General features: G+C 41.4%; 2 protein-coding genes across 9 annotated transcripts in view; one reads left to right on the top strand and one right to left on the bottom strand.

The window, feature by feature from the left end:
• Window positions 1-21,667, top strand: part of LOC113911067 (nascent polypeptide-associated complex subunit alpha, muscle-specific form-like) — a 163,041-nt gene that overhangs the window by 85,817 nt on the left and 55,557 nt on the right. The window lies entirely within an intron of this gene.
• The window catches only part of BMPER (BMP binding endothelial regulator), a 247,675-nt gene that overhangs the window by 171,295 nt on the left and 54,713 nt on the right, over window positions 1-21,667 (bottom strand). For all 8 annotated transcript variants that reach the window (XM_027574993.2, XM_027574997.2, XM_027574991.2 and 5 more), the window contains exons 4-6: window positions 20,631-20,713; window positions 16,665-16,755; window positions 12,656-12,738 (exon numbers count right to left, since the gene is read on the bottom strand). In XM_027574993.2, the coding sequence (XP_027430794.2) occupies window positions 12,656-12,738; window positions 16,665-16,755; window positions 20,631-20,713 (257 nt within the window). The remainder of the gene's footprint in view (window positions 1-12,655; window positions 12,739-16,664; window positions 16,756-20,630; window positions 20,714-21,667) is intronic.

The following is a 21,667-nucleotide window of genomic DNA, read 5'->3' as shown; positions in this document are numbered from 1 at the left end:
CATTCTTAAAATACAACCAAAGTATACCACCGTACAATGGCTAACTGCTTCTACTGATATTTGACTACATTACAAATTTATATTTAATCAGACCGAAAATGAAACAGGTACCTTTTTCCCCCCTCACTGAAGAAAATGTCATGGACAAACCATGGCCTTTCTTTTGGTTCGTTATGAGTAACATTTTTTACTTGTGTTTAACTCCAGCAATATTCAGGGGTTTAAAAAGTCCCCACATAGGACATCTGGAACAGAATACTGTTAATCACGATCACATTGTCTGATTCTGATGTGTATCACGGAGAACAGAAGAGGCACTAGGCAAAACAGCAGTGCAGAGAATTACGTGATAGATAATGTTTGACAATGGATATAACTCTGGGTTGATTATACATTTCATGGTGCTCCTTGCACAGAAGGTTCATCCAGATCCTGGAGGCCTGTCCCCTTTCCAAACAGCAAAATCTGCTCAATATTTCAAGCTGGCCCTTCTAAACCACAGTAAGAATTTAGGTGGGTTTACAAGGGATGATTCACTGCACTGACTCAGTGTAGGCTCAGAGATGGGCTTTAGAAGACAATGTTGGATATGTTCGGGGGAAATATTCTTCTGTGTGTCTGTGGTCCAGTATCCCCCAATCTTTGGGAGGACAGTGGCTCCCTGCGATCCAAACACATTGTTGCTTACATGAAACAAGTGGTACCATTTAAAATTCCACTCAAAGGGAATGGTGGTAATTGAAGCCATTCACAGGACCACAAAAGCACTGCCACCCTCCAAAGCGAACAGTTGAATGACATTTAAAAGGTGCCAAAATGCGTAATCAATTCATTCAAAAGATAATTCCCGAGTATCTAGTGTGCACAGAGCTCTGGGATGGTTATTCAAGGAGAGACCAGGATGGCAATGAAAGTGAATTATGCTACTTTACTGAAACAGGCTATCATGCCAAGATACTGATGAGAACCAAAGCAGGATAGCTCCAGGAGGACTGGAAATGACAGGGAAAATGGAAGCAGGAGGGAATGGAAAAGAGATGGGAAAGCAAATGAAGGGGAGGGGGAGTCATAAAGCAGAAACAAGAAGACAAAGAGAGGAGCAAGACCCATAGTACCGATTTTTTTAAAAAATTAAGTTCTCATGGTGATAATGGAGAAAAGATCGAAAACGTCTGGAAATAGTCTAAAGTATCACAATGCTAATATTTTATTCTATTTTGTTGACAAAGTGGGATATTTCTTTTCACTTTTATTAATGCCTGTTTCCTTTCCCTTCCTGCCACACCACAGGGAGATACTTTCTGACATTTGTCCTCCCATGAGGCTGAGGACTCAGAGCTCACCCCACCCCCACTCCTACCTCTTCACACTGCCACTCAGATGTCTCCTCACCAGTTTTTTTTAAAATGCCTTAGATTGCATTCTCTTCCCTCTACAGGTGTATCATAAACCCTTCACGTCACTATGCTCATTGAAAGAAAAAAGTGAATATGTAGCTTATTGCCTTCAAGATTGAAACAAAGTCCCAAGCAGGAAGGTAGAAGGTTCTAGATCATATAACTCATTTTCAAGAACATGGATACTCAAATCAGAAAGTGTAAGACCAGGCATTTAGTCAAATATTTACTGTTTCCTATGTGTGAGACACTGCACTCAAAGGTATAAGGCACATTATGTCTGTCCACAAGAAACAAAATCTGAAACACAGAAGGAGGGAAGGTGGGAACAAGAGCCCCGATGGACGAACAGGCCTGGAAAGCAGGGGGGGGGGGTCTTTCTCAGTCTGAGCCAAGAGAGAAAAAGAAAGCTTTGAGGAGACAGAAAGGTGCGAGGCGGCAGAGCCATGGGGTAGGGAGGAGGCACTGTCGAAACCCAAAGAATAACTACACTTTAGCCTGGGAACAGGTACAGAAGATCACCATCTCAAAACGAAGGGGTCAGAGACAGAAAGAGAGGAGCTGAAATCAAGAAAGGTCTTGGACTAATTAAATTTGGGAGCTAACAATATTGACTCACTTTTCTCTTTATTAATATATTTGGATCAAGATTTGAAGAGAAAAGATTGGAAGAACACACAGGATTTCAGCAAACTCTGCCATTATCCAACATGCAGTATACACACTAAGGTCAAACTACACACACAGCATTTTTCTCAGTGTTTTTAAAAACACACCTAATGTAACTAGGAGATTAATATCCTAAATACGTACATAAAGTTCAAAAGAACTTTAACCACTCAATAGAAAAATGAGAAATAAAAACATAAGTTACAGAATAAACACAATTGACTAATTGATGTATGAAAACTGTTCAGTTCCAGAAGTCAAAGGCCAATGGAAACAAGGTTCTCAAATGGAAAAACAGTTTTGGTGCAGGGATATATACACCTCTGTGCTATAGATTGAAATAGAAATTAGGACATCACTTACCTGAGGTGTTTTAGCAAAACACACACACACATACACAGCAGTGTTTGTATCCCCAACCCACTAATTATACGTCTATGAATTTAGCCTAAGGAAACAATCAGAGAAACAAAGAAAGATTAATTCTCAAAGATGTTTGTCATGTCACTCATTAACAGTGAAAACTGAAAACAGTATTAGGTTTTTAATACCAGAAAAAGGCTAAATAAATCATAGTATACTGATGGAATACTATGTAGCCATTAAAAATATTTTTCAATTTTCAATGACTTTTTAATGAAATGGAGGTATGTTCACAATATGATGATAAATGAAAATAACCAAGATGCAAAATGGCATATAGGATGTGATCCTACCTAATTATATAACTCTAAGTAAATATGGAGAAAAAAGATTGGAAGGAAATATATCAAATCATATTAACAGTGGTTATCTTTGAATTGTACAGTTGTTTCTATTTTTCAATCCATCCGGGATTTATATAATTATCATCTATCTTAGAGTTAGCACATATTAGCATTTAATATCATCTTAAACTTTGCACACAAAAAATGTGCTACATGATAGTTTGTTTTGGGGTTTATTTTTAATACACCCAAATCAAAAGACTATAATTGTCTGGAGATAAAAAAATGAAATCCCCTTCATCTTTGAGCCCTCGGTGCCTAATATATTGTGTCTAACACATAGCAGATTAACTGATTAGTTAAATGAATAACGACTGACTGGCTGTAGAGACAAGTGCTGGAAAGATGGAAGGAGGAATGGCTAAATAGTTGGGATATTCTTCAGCATTTAGTAAAATCAGCATCTTTCCTGGGTTTTTCAGAGATAAAAAGGACCCATCACATGACACAACTTAAGAGGAATAAAAGGGAGAGGAAAAAAATTAAAGGAATGATCTTTGCAAGGATAAATGGGAGGAGATTTAACCAACTGAGCTCATTTTCCTGCCAGCTCTCAATCTCTATTCCAAACTCCACTCGATTATGTACATGTACCCGCTTCTTAGATGAACAGTAGAAAGCATCTGCTCAAACACAATTATACACTTGCTTCATTCTACCAGGAGGATGGATTTCTACTCACAGAACCATTGAACCTTGTGTCCAGGTGAACCCAACTCCTCTACATCATCTCCAAAGAGGGCTATCCCAAATTGCTGCTTCAACTCTGTTGGTGATTACTGCAAGGGACAGACGGACCCCATTAGATAAACATTGATTTCTATCCATCTTTAGAAGCAGAAGCAGTGAGAATGGCTCTATCCTAGCGACTCTCACATTTTCATTGTATATTCATAGTTCCTTGGCGAGGAGACGCACTATAGATCATAGCATCTCCATTCCCCAACTGACGTGAGGGTAACAGATACGGGTTCTTCATCCACTCTGGCATCACAGTGACGTACACTTAGGCTGAACGCCCAAGGCTGAAATCTGGTATGAGTTTAAACTTGCTTAGACTTGTGAACTTCTGAGAGGGGAAGTGTAATTCACACTTTTATTGTGTTTGTACCTCTTGCACCAAAATTGGGGTTCTTTGTAAATGCTCACCTCACCATTATTTCTCCCTCAAAAAGTCTGGTTGCTCTTCACTCCATAGATTCAAACGGCATTTCCCACTTCCAAATGTCTACAATCATACATAATATCTCAAAATTACACTGGTTGGTCTGGGGGAAGGAGGGTAAGATGGGAGAGAAATGACATGTGGCTTTATAATCAAGCAGTTCAAGATTTCAATTCTTATTAGCTCTTTGATCTTAGGCACGCTATTAAACTTCTCAGAATCTCACTTTCTTCATCAAAAAAAGGGGGCTAATGCCTCCCTAGATTGCAGAACAATTTTGAAAATTAACGTTAAATCATTATATGTATCTGGCACAGAGTATACACAGTAAAAGCAGCTATTATTAACAATAATTCCTCTGTAAATAAATCATTCACTGATCTCTTTTCAAACTATGTGTTTTCCTATGAATGCTCAAATGTCATACAAGAAATTTCCTTTCCAACCATTTTCCCTAATGGGCTCATTTTTAAAATGGTGCCTCCCTATGTAGAAAAATAACTTTATAGGCTGTTTCAGTTATAAATTATATAAAGAAATAAGCATAGGGAAGCTTAGAAACTACAAAAAAATAAAGATATATGTAGGGATTAAAATCCAGTATTTGGACTGAAACCACATGAGGCAGGGCTGAAATAGGATTTAAAATATACAATAGTTACTCCCAGTCTTTTTAACATCAAAAAAATTGAGCTTCCTGTTGATTTCAGGAACTCTGTTGAAAGTACTCAACTAGTAACATAGATAACTCATCTAGGCTCATGAACTCTTTAAGACATGCCTTACAGCCCTTGCCTCACTGTTCCCACCAATTCTAGACTAGTATACCATACCAATGCAAATCAAGACCTTACAGTGAAAAACCCACCTTAAACTAGATGCCCCCCAAACCTCCTAAATATCTTACCTTTGCCTTCTTCCTTCTAAGACATAATTTTAAGGCTCTGTCAAGGTAATGATCAATAAACACAGTAAGCAATACACTTGGTTTTGCTTTATAAACAGGTCATTTTGGTGATATTTTCAAGAAGCAAGAATTTGACACTCCCATAACAATACTTGTACATTTATGGATTCAATCTAAAGAGAATGGCATTAAAATAGACCTTTCAATGGTAGTCATAGCTGACAGATCACAGCTGCTCAGATTCATTCTAACATAAAACACCAAGATTCAGAACTTCATGGTCTAGCCAAAGACAAGTATGGCACCAGCCACTTTCCTAAACAAGTTGGAGTCCCCTCCTAGTGGTCAAGTGCTAACCAGACCCTAAAGAAAAGACTCTTTTTTTCAACTGACTGTTCAAAACCAAGAATGTTTTTGTCCTCAAGGTAATGGTACATCCACAATGCAAAATAGAAGACTGCAGCAATTATCCCAATATTTCAGACTACTTTGAAAACTATTCTGTGGGCTTGGGGCCCACACTATTTAGACAAACTGCCCACATTAATCCAACTCACTTGATAATTGCTCAATTCTCCAATTTATTGCCCAGATGTAGCCAAATTTCTCCCTGTGGATAAGGAAGATATAATGACAGCCTGGATCTAAAATGTGCCAAATTGCACATATTACAACAAGTCAGGGAGAGGCCCTATGAGAAGGTTCAAGCACGGAGGGTCCCAAGTCCCCATGCAAGAGGAGCAGCAGTGTGGTTGGGAATATGGGACTTGGATTGCCGTGGCATCATGTGACCACAGAGATGAGGAGATGTCCCACTGCTTCCTATTATAGGGAAGTGCAATCTGAAGCCAAACATGCTGCAACAGGGAGAGGTCAGACACGTCTCCCCCTTACTTCAGGGCAAGGTCAACTCTGAGGGTACAGAAACATGCTCTCTTTCCAAAGCTCTGCCCTGAACATTGGCAAGTGCTTCCTGCCACTGCATCTTCCTGCTGCCATGAGTAATAGGAATCTTTGAGGCTTAAGGAGCACTTTCCAAAGAAGACATCTCCAGGGAAGTCATCCGCATTCCATACAAAGCAATTTATTATAAGTGCTACAGCAGCTGAACATAAATCCATCTTCCTTTCTGAGCTCATCTACCGTGATGTGCATCTCTCTATTCCCTGCTGAACTTGCAAAGACTAAATGTGCAGGGGGAAACTAAAGTAGCAGAGTGGGGAGAGAGGCAATGCGGAAAGAAAGGAAAATCAAAGTCAGTGGTCATTTGTTCATGAATTCAGCAATTATTATGCATGCCCATTACATATCAAGCAGTAAGGATACAAACCATTGTACCCTGGTGGAGTTAAATGAAATCATCACAAATTTTTAAAAAATCTAATTACGAATCATTTTAAATGTTTGGGAAGTAAGGTACGGGCTGCTCTAAAAGGTTTAGCAACATGACCTGATCTCATCTTGAGAAACAGATCAAGCTTCCCTAAAGAAGGAATGTTTGGGCTTCCAAATGCGGGATGAGTGGGTGTTAGCTAGGTATGGGGGATGACAGGGAGAAGAAAGGAGAGAAGAAAAGGCAGCCCAGGTAAATAAAGGCCATGAGGTATTAGAGCAGTACTCCTCAAATTTTATCTGGCAAGTAAGGACTCCTGAGATCTTATTAAACTTCAGATATCAATTCAATAGGTGTGGGATAGGGCTTGGGATTCTGCATTTCTAACAATCTCTCACATGAGACCAACACTGCTGGTTGGGTCCATACTTTGTGTAGTGAGGACTCTGAGGATCTGCCCAGAGGCCAAAGCAAAGAGGACATGGGAGGGCCAAAAATGAGGCCAGAGAGATTGGCAGAGGTCGGCTCATGCTAGGCTGTGCAGAACATCTTAAGGAGTTTGGTCTAAGAGGAGCAGGAACCATGAAGATCTCCATTTGCTTTGTTCTCTCCAAATAACCTTCCGAGGAGTTTCACTTTCCCTGGGAGACAGCACTTTGCAGTATCTAAAGTGTAAGTGAGAGCAAAGGTGTTTATGGACTTCATGGCTTCTAAGAGCCAATAAAGTACAGCTCCTTCATCACAGACAGCCCATTAACAACCCATGTTTATTAGTAAAAATCCTCTGAACTTAATACGCCTTTGTCAGCAAAGTAATTGATCTTGGCCAGTTAATTTGGCTGGTTTTGCAGACTGAGGACTTGCCACTCTTTAAAGAATATCCTACAAACTCTGTGGGCTTTACTCCCTTCAGTAAGGAATTTCCAAGAACGCTGAGCCCAAAGGGTTCTTAAAATAGTTTGGTAAAAGAGAACACAAACATCTCTCATTGGCACCTTGGTCTTTAGTCTTACAAGTCTGTAGACATTGGATTTTACAGAAATGTCTGTGCCAACTGCCGCCATCCTGTTCCCTGAAAATTTGACTGAACAAAGGCATACAGAACTGTGTGCTGTCCAGTTAGGCAGGTAGTAAAAACTCAAGCTTGAACAAAAAAAGAAACAGATGTGTGCTTTAACCAATGCTTGGTATACTTTATAAACAATACTTTGCTTCTGTGTTAGGAAAGAATCATCTTCTTTCCATTTTAAAATGAATGTAGGACTTATTCACACTGAACACATGCCATAAGGAATGCACTCCAGTATGACTCAGCCAACTCTATGGAACAGCCAAAAGAACTCGAGTTTTCACCTGCCTCCCCATTAGTATTGGGACTCTGGAGAAGTAATTCTCTTGGCTCTCTTATTTATGTAATGGGTAAATGGGGATTATATATAGTTTAACAAGTGATAGGAAAGCACTGCATTTTCTACGTGAGACATGATGATATTCACACCTAAAAATGTTAGATGCTCTGCTTCTAGAATGAGTAAGAGCAAGAGGTTGTGAAATCCTCTCCAGATATCTTCAAATGTTAGCATGTTCTCAACTGTCTGGAATGCCATATATACTGTCCTGACCTAAATCAAGGATGTAAAATCATGCATAAGGCATTTGTTTCATCATCTAAGGCATCCATCTCAAGAAGATGAAATGTCTTTCTGGTGGTCTGCCCCTGTCACCACATCACATAAACATGGGTAGACCAATTTTCACACATTTGGAGAGTGTAACTAAAAGGGTTGGATATAAAATATAAGCCACATGGTACATGCAATATTTCCTTGAGAGAGAGGAACACCTCAGAGAGTTGGCAAGTCATCCATCAGAGATGGCTAACATACACTAGGGAAGCTTTGCTTGTACATGACTCCTTAAGGTGTCTCCCAGACAAACAGAAATCTAATGAGAATGGGATATCTACATACAATAGCCATTCTCCTAGGCAAGAAGGGGCTGGCCAGCTCAGAAGGGCAGAATTGTCACTGGAAGAGAAGAGATCACTGGGTTGTAATGTACTACGTCACAAGACAGTAATATAAAAGAATGCTAACATCACTGAACACTCACATTGCTAAGCACCAAGGTTAGAAAGACATGCATTAGGAGACATGGCTCTTTCCCTGATGGAGCACACGGTCTAACACGGACCAAAGTAAGATAAACCAGTAATCACGCTACAGCCTGCTACCTGGAAGTGTGTGTGTGGGCGCATGTGCGTGCCTGTGTGCGTGCGAGAGAAGGAGGAAGCAAAAGATGGCGGGCAAGCTAGCCAGTGAGAGCCGTGAGCCTCGGGAACACAAATGAGAAAACGTTGCTGCCACTCTCTGGGGAACAAAGTGGTCAACGAGTTGCAGTGGGATGGTGATAACCAACTCTGAGAGCTCAAGCACTCACCAGGTGAAGAAGAAAAAGAAAGGAATTCCAGACCAGGCAGCAGCAGTAGGAGCAAAGGAAAACACTGGTGCTCCAGTGTTCTAAAGATGGGTATATAAATATATACATATAATACATACACATGCACATATATACAAACATACTCAGAGATATAAACATATTAATGTGCTGAGGACGCCTGGGCGGCTCAGTTCGTTAAGCATCCAACTCTTGATTTCGGCTCAGGCCATGATCTCAGGGTCGTGAGATCGAGCCCCTCATCTGGCTACACACTGGGCATGGAGCCTGCTTAAGATTCTCTCTCTCCCTCTCCCTCTGCCCCTCCCAGCTCAAGTGTGCATGCTCTCTCTCTCTCAAAAAAAAAAAAAAAAAAAAAAAAATTAAAGTGTAGTTTGTGTGTGTCTAGGTACCATAGACACACACAAATATGCTGTCACTGACTGTGTTGCTGCCCCGTCCCCGTCCTCCCACACTTAGCACATGAGTGTGCACGCCAGGCTTCCAACTGCCGGCACCTATGTTTCTTCCTCTTGCTGCTGGAGGCCACTTTGTCACCTGAGCGGCAGCCTCAGAATGGTACCCAATCAGCAGCCCTCTGGAGCAGATGGGAGTTGCTGTAAACATATCTCCTCTTCCTTACCTCTCAAGCAGGAAACTCAGAGGCATGAATCTCACGCTGGCTCCCAGAGTTTGCCCAGCAGGAGTGCACTCTGGCTGAGCACACGGTCTAACACAGACATCCCCTTGGTGTCTTGTTGGTGACATCTTGGTGACATCCCCTCCACTGGCTGCCTCCCCTCTTCATCTCATCACCCCACTCCTCTGCCAGCCTCCTATCTCCCACGGAAACGACTTACATGCAAATCCTTGTCTCAGGGTCTGTTTCTGGGAGAATCCAAACTTAGACACGGACATGTGTGGGTTTGTATTTCTATTTATAGGCATGTTTATATAGACTTGTATATTTATGTGACTATACACACTCATAGATATAGACGCCTACACATGCAAATATATACACACACAGATACCACATACATGCTCAAATGCATAAATGTGTTTGTATCTCTCACAGGATAGTATTGCTTTCCTTTTTACTGAAGCACATGTTATTATACAAGGTCTTCTTTTTTTTTTTACAGAACAATCTATAGCCTACACCCCTTCCTATAGCCTCTCCAGCAGAGCATTTAGCCTCACACTGGTCCTGTCCAAAGCCTTTGTCCAGCCTTGCCCCCTCAGTCAGCAAGATGACACCTCACTCCTCCTAGCACCTTCCATGCCAAAGCTTCCAAGCCTGCTGCTGGGCAGCACCATCAAACTCTGGGCCTCATGGTCCCAGGGTCAGGCTGTACATTTGCAATATTACTTCTAAGCAAACATCTGGGTCACTACTCTCAAAACAGGACTGTTTGCTACCAAAACACTATCTTTTTTTCTCTTAGTGTACTACATCAAAACATGACAAAGTGAAAGAATATAAAAAACCAGGTTATTTTAATAACAACTACAAAAAAAAACAAACCTGACACTTCAAATTTTTATATTTACGAAAAGAAAAACTGCTCTCACGGCTCTCCTCACAGGCAAACCTAGGCACAAATGTCTTATCCCCAAGCGAGAGCTCCCTCCTCTCTTCTTACCCTATTAGCTTTGAGACTGACATCAGGAACATAAGAAAAAGCCATTCACTGCTTATGTGCTAAGGGTGGCAACACAGAGAACTAGAAGGAATATGGGATTAAGAAATTAGGAAATTAAAATACAGGAATATAAAAAAGATAAAGAGATTTGGAGAAAACTCGCTAGCAGGAAAGCTTGGGCGAGAAACATCATCCCTGGATTTTTATTTCTTCAATTGAAAATGACTTCCAGGGGCCTGAACTTGGCCCTCAGGTATGTTTTGTTCAGCACGTTATGTGCTTACAAACACGTGAAATCTGAATACCTTGAACACATTTGAGTTTGTGACCCCTATATGTATAGTTTCTAAACTCATTTCCCATTCCCGACATTAGATAACTTTGTATGATCATCATTGGAAAAACTGCAGGAGACTGTCCTCTTGCCACCTTCTGAATTTCCTCCCCAAGGAGGCTCACCTGCCTGATCTCAGCACACCTTTACAGGGAAGACAATTCACGCAGGTACATATTTAAAATTTCCTACTGAGGGGCACCTGGGTGGCTCAGTCAGTTAAGTGTCTACCTTAGGCTCAGGTCGTGATCCCAGGGTCCTGGGATTGAGCCCCACTTCAGACTCCTGCACGGCAGGGAGTCTGCTTCTCCCTCTCCCTCTGTCCCTCCCCCTGCTTGTGCTCTCTCTTGCTCTCTCTCTCTCTAAAGAATAAGTTAAAAATCTTTCCAAAAAAAAAGATTAAAAAATTAAATTTCCTACTGAAATGTGCCTTGTTTTTCTTCAATTTACCCAAAGGAATGAGATTAACTTAAAAAATTATCAGAAAACTTTACCAATATGGAAGAAATAAAATTAAGAAATAGGCTTGTTATAAAGGCTTCTTTATGTAAAAAATAACATAAAGCTATTTAACCATAATTAGCAAAGGAGAAAAACTGACAGTTGAGTCTGAATATGCAAACTCCTGTCCATCTTCATCAGGAACTCACTTTCATATTTTTGTATATTATTATAGTATTATGGGTATTATACATCTCATATTACATACCTTTTATATATCCCCTCTCCCTCCCTTCCTTCTTTTCCTTCTTCTACCCCATACAAAAACCATCAACCTTGGTCATGTTCACTTTAATGTGTGATGTAGGGAAAGGGAAAGATTTTAGAAAAGATATGTAAAGAAATGGCAAATGTTGTGATGATCCACATATGATTCTACTTTAGGATACTGGCGTTCTCCGTGTATTTTTTTTAATATTCTGATATGCATACTATCTGTTCTTCATTACAAAAGATTAAAAAGTTATAAAAATATATGGTTGTACTAACTCCCTACTATAAATAACTTGGAGCACTGATTAAGACTAGACTCCCCATCATCACCATTACCACCATCACCAGTAATGATCTTACTCCAAATCTGAAATAAATTAATTAAAAAGATCCTTTTAAAATTATGGCATACACCAAGTTCCTTCTTTCATTCCTAAGTACTCGGAAGCTATCCTTAGTATATGAATCACAAGTCAACAATTCTTAGAAAGGCAAGTCTACGGCTTTGTCTCACTAATCCCTACTCTGCTCTGAATGCACAGTTTAGTACCAATTTCCTTCTTTCATTCCTAAGTACTTGGAAGCTATCCTTAGTATATGAATCACAAGTCAACAATTCTTAGAAAGGCAAGTCTACGGCTTTGTCTCACTAATCCCTACTCTGCTCTGAATGCACAGTTTGGTGCCCATTTCCTCCTGTCCATCCCCCAGTGAAAATGACCAAGCCTCAGATCAGGTTTTCTCACCCTACAGAATATATTGAGGCAAGCTGCACTTATCCCCCTCTAAGCAGAGGGGGATGTGACTGCACTGAAGAACTCAACAGCTACCTCAAAAAGAGAATCCAGATCTTCCCAAAGAAGAAGCAGATGGAGGGAAACCAGCTTTTCTCCCTCACTCTTTAAAATGAGTGATTTTCAACCAGGTGTGATCTTGTTCTCCAGGAGACATGTGGTAACGTCTGCAGCTATTTTTGGTTATCATAACCGAGGGGGGTAAGTCCTACTGGCACCTAATGGGCTGTGGCCAGGGATAATGCTAAACATCCTACAATGCACAGGAACATGCATTCCCAATGCCCCCACCACAAAGAACTACCCAGCCCAGAACTATTGGTCAATAGTGCCAAGGCTGAGAAACCTGCCCTAGAGCGATGAGCTTTTTCCTTGATTCCATGTCAGGAGGGAGAGGAAGAGAGACTGTAAAGAGAATCAGGGCTGTTCTTGGTGGATCCCAGCCATGATTCAGCAGAAGGAATACCCTTAGAACATCCAGGGCAATACTTACAACACAGGAACACCTGGTACATTTGTTTCCTTCTGGCTGAAATTCTTCCCCTTCTTGGTACTGCACACCCTCAAACACACAGCCTGGAAGGTAAGGAAAAGTTTAGAATTAGGGCAGTAGCCTTTGCTCAGCTTGACACTATGCTTCTATCCACTGCTCATCCATCCTGTTTATCCACCTCCCACTCCATTTCTACCTAGCAGACTGTCCTCTTTAACCAAAGGACAAGATTGATTCATAGTTAAAAAAAGAAGTACCAAAGATTGACAAGTGTCCAGAAACCTGAAGATGCTAGAAAGCAAAGATGGTGAAAGCCAGGTCAGCCCAGGGGGGAACACTGCACAATGGTGAGCCCTATGAGTCTAAGGAGCTCATCATGACCACCCTGACCACAGCCAGGGAAACGAAACCCAGAGGGGCTGGAAGAGGCAAACAGAAGAAGGCCAAGAGAAGTCAAGTGACCGAGCAGAAAACATGAAGAGCTGTCACTTGGTGAATATTCAGGAATTGTCCAGCCTCTACCAGGCTCTTTGTACCCCCGATCTCACTCCATCTTCACAGTGAGCCCACAAAGTGGGGACTCTTGTCACTGTCTCCATAGATGAGGGAAATGTGGCTCAGAGAGAGGAAGTGACTCACCCAGTCGGCAGGTGCCAGAGCTGGAACTCAAACTCAGCTCTGATCTGCCAGCTGAACCACACAGAGGGTCAGGCACCATGGCAGGAAGGGGGAAAGGCAGGGAAAGAGATGTCACACAGTTTTTCAGACCTATCCTATGTGCTATTAAAGAGGTTTAGCCACCAAGTTTGTCTAAAAATAAGACGAAAAGCCCAGGAAGTGTCTCCAATTCAGAAAGATGCTCAGGACACTGCTGTATTCTTAAGGAATCCCACAAATACCTGAAACACAGGCTGGCCAGTCACCCCGTGTCAAACAGGCTATGAAAGGACTGTCAGCTAATGGCAAAGCCACTTTCCTCGGGACCATCCTCATAAGGTGTTTGTCAGAATAGCTGAGGTCACTTTCCACACAGTAGACAGTGTTGGAGCCAGCACAGTGGTGCCAAAAATCAGCAAAAGGAGCCCTTGTGAGAGACTGACACATGCCCCTGAGAGTAAGTATTTAAGTCCTGCCAATTGAAGTCATCAACAGAACCCACCAAACTCTTGAAGCTCGTGGTACCTGGTAAGGGGAAACAAGGATTACCCATAACCAACTAGTCTGGCTGCTGGACCCCTTCATTTTAAATCTAGATATGGAGCCCTTTGTCCAACGGAAAGACATGGAAACAAATGCTACTGAGTCTGAAGTTGAATCACTGAGTGCAACTGTGATTTTAAAGTCTACCTGATACCCACAGCCAGAGCTAGCAACCAACCGCCTCTTTGCTGTTCTCACTGACACTTAAGTAAGCTTGGGTCCCTCCAGAGGCTATATCCCAGCCTTGTTAATAATGGCAGGTGCCCAGATGTCTCTTTCCAAAGCATACTTCCAACAAAATGTCTTCAATTCTTTCATATATGTTTGCACACTGGTTTTGTCATCCAGTTTGCCAGACATATTAACCACAACAATCTACATCTGACAACTTAAATAAGGGAATTTTAAACAAGAATTCTTCATAAACTGTTCCCATCACAACCCACCACCCTTGAGTAAAGTCAGACGAAAGGAAAAAGCAGACCAGCAAGAATGCCCTGAAATCTGTTTCAGGAAGAAAGTGACCACAGACTGTACATGTTTGTCATTATGCAGAATACCATTCTATGATCAATGACAGATGCCAGTCCTTCTGAATTACCAAGGAGAATACCCTGTGGCTTCCCTCAACTGTCCCTACATAGACTTGGCTGAGTCCTCCCTCCCAAGACAAAGGACAATACATTCTGGGTGTGGCCTCTTCTGAGTCTTCTGATTTGCACCCAAAGGTTGGCCTTTGAAATCAAAGAGAGGGAGCGGAGTTGATTCTTGACCCCGTAACTAAAGGCACAGAGACTATGCAGGTGCCAGGGGGCTACCATGTGGCACTGACATGCTAACTTTTAAAGATCTATCTCCCAGGGCATCTGGACCCAAGCAGAACAATTGTTATGGCATGTGTTTGGGGCAGGGGGAGGAGTAGGTAGTGCAGTATGGTGGCCAAGAAAGAGAAGGGGCCAGAGCCTGACCCCACCTCATGGGCCTTGGGAAGGTACTTATTCTCACTGGGTCGAATTTCTTCCTGTGTGAACTGTGGACAGTGCCTCATTCCTCCCTGGACGGTTGTGAGGGCTGAGTGCGGCAGTAGGTGTAATCATAGAGTTCAGCCTTTCCTTCCTGGAAACTCAACCAAAAGCCAAATGAAAGAAGCAATTGCTCAAATATGACAACTTCAACTGCTGAAATAAATTCACTCCGCTATTTGTATGCCCACATTTCCAAAGGCAGCCTAAAAACATGATGATCTCATAAGTAAGGAAGAATGTTGCATACGCTGAGTTGATTCTGTACCAATAAAGCAACAGTCTCTTCAACGCAACTGAATTCATATTTAAGAGTTACAATGATTTTTAAATCTATATGGCATATAAAATTTGCTCTGTTATCCATCTCAAGCTTGCCGGTGTATAGGAATTATGTGGGAGGCCTGGATTCTGCCCTCAGAGATTCTGATGGAACTTGTCTAAAATGCAGCCAGGGCATCCAGCTTTATTTTTTTTTAAAGCTTCTCTGGTGATATTAAAGTGCAGCCTAGAGAACTACTGATCTAACTTCATAAGGACCCTTTAGGCATTTAAGAGTATGGTTACATAATACAAAGCACTTAATGCATTCAGAGGCAAAAGGCACTCAAACAAACTCTGTTTGATAGATACAAAATAATTGGATTATGGAAAGAATTCTTTTACTTTCAACCAGTTCTTGGCCTTCTCGTAAGCTCATCTAAGAACACAAGCTTCACAGAAATCCCAGTGTGGAAAGGAAGTTTGGCTCAATCAAGACCGTCCAGGGAACTCAGGAAGGTTAGAGGTAGTGGAGAGCAACTGTCCTCACTGTCATTTAAAGATGAGAAAAACTGGACTCTCTGGACGGGACTCAGGTCCAGACGTGTCTCAGACTGTATGGGGTAGGGGAGGGCAAGTAGGTACCTGCAAAGGGAGCAGGGCTCATCTTTGCAGAGCATCCCAGCATGGTACCTGAGCCATTCCCCAGGAAGTTTTGCAGAACAGAAGGCCCTTTGGAGATTAATCTCAAAAGCAATGAGTACTAGTTGTCAGTATTGCCTCCAGTGAGGAAAAGCACTCAGAGTAAAACCAAAACTCAGAACATCTGTCTGAGAGCATGGGCCAGGGGCTTAAAGGATCAGAAAAAAAAAAAATCTCTCACCTCAAAATCCCTGGGCTCGTATGTAAGGGCAAGAAAAGATGCAGGAGGCCTTTGTAATCCTGTTCCGAAAAGTAAGAGGAAACACTCTAGCCACTGGAAAGGAAAGATCCCTTTGCTGTCAGCTAGGCAGTGGGGCCCTCTTAAAAGACAGTGGGTCCAACTTGTTGTACCACACCGAAAACTGAGACCAGCAAAACCCTAAGTTAAATTCACTTAGGGACACAGCTCTCAGTTTTCAGAAAACATCTGGTCACCTCATCACCAAGGCAAGTTCTAGCCAAGATACTGCAATATGAAGCAGCAAAAAGACATTTCTGGAAGCAAGAGAAAGCCACAGCCTCTCCTTCCAAAGTAAGCATTACCTGTGGCCCTGTGGAGTGGAAAGCAGGCCTCCGGAGCCTGAAGCATCCGCATGCCAAGACCTACAGCACATTGCATTCATCCTGGGCACACCGGAGAGTCCAACCGGACATTTCTATGCAAAGGAGTTTGCTCTCTAAACCCATGATGTACAAAGACACAAAGGGAGACAAGCTCCAGTCCAGAGGGGGAGAATCCTGCATTCTTGAAAGAGCACACAGAGATTTCACAGTCATGTGCTGTAGCAGGGAGCCTGGCAGGCTTCCCTTCCCACGAATGTTACCTGGACAGGTGGGGCAGCACGTTCCCAGATGCTTGGAAGGATTTTTACAATGAACAACACATCGCAGCTCAGACTCTGTGACAACACCTTCCTGAAAAACAGAATGCCACAAACATGTCAGCCCCGAAGTCCCACTGAGGAGTGACTCACTTTGGGAAAGAAACCAAAGGAGTAGGGGAAGAGTCCGGACACCAAAAGTGCAAAGGAGGGTGGGCATCAGGTCCAGAGGACATGGCACCAGTGAGGTCCCATCTCCCCAGCTCACGGCCTGGATGCTTTCAAACTCGGAGCACAAATCCTGTCTTGACCCTGACCTCAGTCTTTCTCTTTGGCCCAAAGTTCTTTCTTTTAAATCTAGTATTTAAGACCTTCTTGCTGTCCGTCAGTAGCTGACAGAGTCTGGCTGTTCATTCACAATTGTTTTAAGTTGTCAACGCTGACTATATTTTCTATAATTGTTATTACACTTTAAGCCATTAATGATGAAGCACAGAGTACATGTGTAACACCCCAGACTAGCATCTGGAGACCTAATTCATTTACCACCCTTCTAGAAATATCTAGACTAGCTCTGCAATCGTAGAAATTTCACTCTGCCTCACATAGAGAGCCTGGTTCTCAAGCATCAAATGATGAGATTAGATAAAACTACTTTAAAGTTCATACCATATACGGAAAAATAGAGCCTTTAGATCTTAATAATGAAATCAAGTGATTCATTTCCAAACTGATCTTGGGATTCTAGTATTTTAATGTCAGTTGAAACATTTTTTTGATTAATTTTCAGAGTTGGCCTTTGAAGAATTTTCTCCATATTCTCTACCCATTTTATAAATGGATTTGTGTGTTTGTTTAATTTTGTTTTGCAGGGAGGGCTAGCACAGGCTGAAAAAAATGTTAACAATGTGACAACTAGATAATTTTCTTCATCCTGTCTGCTACCATATTATCTCAGGCCAACAAGGAAAGTTATATCCTAGATGTCTTCATATTTGTGAGGCCTGAGGATTCCACTCCCAGAGGAACTTATTGTGGTCTATATCACATTTGGGAAAGAAAAGAGCAACTGTCAAAATATCACAATCTACAACATCAAAAAAGGAGCTGTGCTTTAGTTACATAACTGAAGCAATGCAAAAAGCTATGGCCCCAGATCAATTTCCCTTTCCTATCTGCAATCCAGATGGAGGATTCAGAATTGTTCCCAGCATGAATTTCCTGTTTGTGATCTTCAGATTTTTCTCTTTAGTAAGAAAGTAAAAGTGGAAAATAAAGGTAAATTTTTCACCATCGAAACTCTTTTGGTAGGAGGATTTAAGAAAGCAGCTAGTTTTACAGGGGAGGGGGATGGGGGGATGGGTTAGCCGGGTGATGGTATTAAGGAGGGCACATATTGAACGGAGCACTGGGTGTTCTATGCAAACAATGAATCATGGAACACTACATCAAAAAATAATGATGTAATGTATGATGACTAACATAAAAAAAAGAAAGAAAAGAAGAAAGAAATATCAAAAAAAAAAGAAAGAAAGAAAGAAAGAAAGAAGGTAGAATTCAACTCAAATGGAAATAAACCAGGTCGTTTGACTAGCTGTTACCTGTCTGGTACCTAATCCTGCCCAGGCCATGCAGCCTCTACCAGGAACTGTCTTTGGTGATGCTTACCATCACCCTAGGAGATGGTACCATCCTGGCCGCACAGGAGATGACACTGAGAGGTCCAGAGAGGAGAAGAAACAAGCTATGTGAGTGGCAGAGCCTGTATTTTGTACTCACTCGCCCCACTCTCTCCTCTGTTACTGCTCTTGTGCCCTGAGAAGGGAAGGGCTTAAAGAGTTTGCAATTGTGCCATTCTGCAGAGGAGGGTCTTAAAGGAAGCCTTCCCTGATAGGTACCAGTAAGTGGCTATTTCCCACATTCACGGATGAGCTCTCATTCCCTAAAGAAGGAAGAAAATAAGCAGGAGTGGGAAGGTGCCAGAGGAGTAGAGAAACAGCTTTTATAACTACCTTAGAGGTTGGCTTTTATGACCATTGAATGAAATGATATTTCTAAACTAGCTAGCAGGGCTTAGGCAACATTTTTAAAAAGGAGGAGAAAAAAAAGGCAAAGTTCATCTTTGGTAGGTAGAATCGCCTCTCTGGGCTCTACTCTCAGTTCAGCACTTCCTGACTCCTAGGGCTGTTGGTCGTTGGGATGGCTTCCAATAATAATGGGATATTCCTGCATCATTCTCTGTGGGCTTGATGAGTGGCTGGTGGCCAAAGATGATAGGCAATAGGACTTTCAGTGTCAACACTTGAAAATGGCTTCATGTGTTACTGAGTCAACAAAATATTTCCTCCCAGATAATAGTTTTCATTTAATTCAAACAAAGTCTTCATCTGAAAGTAGCAACATTCACCATGCCATTTGAGGTCCATACAATTTGAGGATCTTCAAGATCTCTGGCCGTTGCATAAAAATGTTATACTACACTCCAAAAGGCAACTCCAACAAGGTTGTCTCGCTTAAAAGACAGTTTAACCAGGGCTTCCAGAGTGCCCCTATCAGAGTGGAAATTTCATTGGTCAAGAAGCAGGGTGTGAGTGGGGTGGTGCAAATTTTAGAATGAATGTGGACTTTTGATATTATTAAAACTCACTGTTCTCATCTCTTTGTTCCATGAAGCTGGTTGAATCTATAACCCAGAACAAAAATTCAACAAATATTTATCGATTCACTTAATCTATTATTTACATCTGTTCTACCTACTGCTTATTTTCACAAATAATTTGGATTTACTACACAAATGAACTGAACATTTAGCCAAATAAATAACTGACGATCTTTCGAGTGAGTATGCCCACTGTGAGTATGTAACAGCATGGCTGCTTATTAGTCAGATTTTAGTAAACTAAATGTCAGCGTATTTTAGATAAGATCCAAAAGAAATATGCATTATCACACTAATCTTTCTTTCCCCTTTATTTTTTTTAAAGATTGTATTTATTTATTTATTTGAAAGACAGAGACAGAGCATGAGCAGGGGGGGAGGAGGCAGAGGGAGAGGGAGCAGACTCCCCGCTGAGCAGAGAGCCCGATTCGGGGCTCCATCCCAGGACCCAGAGATCATGACCTGAGCCAAAGGCAGACACTTAACCATCTGAGCCACCCAGGCGCCCCTTTCTTTCCCCTTTAAATGCAAGAGCATATCCTGGAACAGTAAAATGGGGCTAAGAGTAAAATGATTTAACAGCATTTTCTCTATAGAGAATTTTTAAATAATGTCAAGATTAGATGAGCATTTTTTTAACTGAGTATTTCCTTAGAGATAAGAAAAGGAGTTTGAACATTGAGATTCCTCATTTCTCCTTATCTTGCTCTATTGAAGACCTGTAACAACTAGAGTCACGCAGAATCAGAACACTTCGCAGGGTGCAGCAAGCACCAACCACAGTGGGCTCCTTAGGAACTGAACTGGTGGTTCTCACATTTGTCAGGTTGAAATCATTGAGTTTACAGTGCACTAATTGCTTTGATTTAATAAGCTTACAGAATGGTTCCAGTTCAAAATGTTTTTAAATCAAAGAAGGAAAACATATATCCTCTAACAATACCTCTTTCTGCTAACAGGAATTCAGGTTTTGCTCAAAGTTGACTCACAGGAAGACATGAATTTTCCCCAAGGACATATATATCTTCCCAGAGATTTTCCAGGCACAATTTAACAATGGTGAACAATTCCATTGCATGTTTCTGGAAGTGAGTGCTATATAGTATCTATCCTGTACCCGTCTTGTTATGGTGAATGTCACAATAAATATGTATAAGGATACAGTGATACAAGTATGCATTTGGGGACTTTTTTATTTGTTTTTGGTTTTATTTTCGGTTTGTTTTTGGTTTTGTGCTCTGCTGTCTAAGAGATGTTTCTGAGGAAGACTTTATCGGTTCGTTTTCCATGGAGAGGAAAATAGACTTTACCTGGCACTGACGTAGAGCACAGGGTTGTGCAGGACTCTGCCATCTGAAGGAGCTGTTATAGGTATTTCCTTCATAGGTGCAACCTAAACAGGAAACACAGAAGCAGGAAAAAAGACCAAGAATGAACGTGTACTTCCTTCATCTTTGGAGCAAAAAAAGTTAGGTATTCTAGGCCAGGACTAGCGATAGTGGGAACAATCATGTTCCGTGGCTATTTTCTCCAAAACACAACTATGCCTTCTAAATATCCACTTGGTTTTCACTTACATTAATTCTTTGACTACTGATAAGATTAACCTCCCAGACTGTGTTTTCAAATGGAAAAGCATGGATTGATGAACTCTCCTGGCCAAAATGCATGCATGACCTCACAACTTTATTTATGCCTAGTGAAGTAGGAGGAGAACCAGGGCTAAAATCACCACTGTGCGAGGAGATTTTTCATAAGACTTAAATGAACAGAAAACTGTGAAGGTTAAGAGGGAAGTTTAAAACATGATAGGAAATAAAAGCAGAAAATTAAAAATAGGAAATGATTGCAAAATTCTATACCCACTTAAGACCCTTGACAAGCTACTGTCCTCACCAGATGAAACCTTCCAAGTCTTGCTTCCCAGTTTGAGAGCTATGATTTCACATTTCACTTTGATTTTACTTTTACATAGTGAACTGGATTAAGAAAATCCGAAACTATAAATGTATGGATTATCACAAATTAATTTACTAGCCAAAACAGAAGTCATGCTCATTCATTTGTAAAAACCGAAGTAAGTCAAAGGCCAGAGATCCTCAAAAAAAGGAAACAAGCTAGTTATCTTAAGTCCCTGTAGAAAGAGCCAAAGAAATAATGGTGCCAGGATCACAGCCTAGATCTTTATTTAGCTCATCCAAATATCACCCTCCATCCCGTGTGTTACACTTTCAGGGAAGATGCACCTGCCTATGCCACTTGCCACTGCATATGAGATTATTAGGAGTCCACCAGGCGAGGGGATTTACAAGTCACAGTCTGATTGCTTAGCCCAAGGAGTACAGAA

Source organism: Zalophus californianus, chromosome 12 (assembly GCF_009762305.2).
Source record: "Zalophus californianus isolate mZalCal1 chromosome 12, mZalCal1.pri.v2, whole genome shotgun sequence".
NCBI lineage: Eukaryota > Metazoa > Chordata > Mammalia > Carnivora > Otariidae > Zalophus > Zalophus californianus.
The sequence above is the reverse complement of the archived record's forward strand: the minus strand, read 5'-3'. Positions and strand labels throughout refer to the sequence as shown.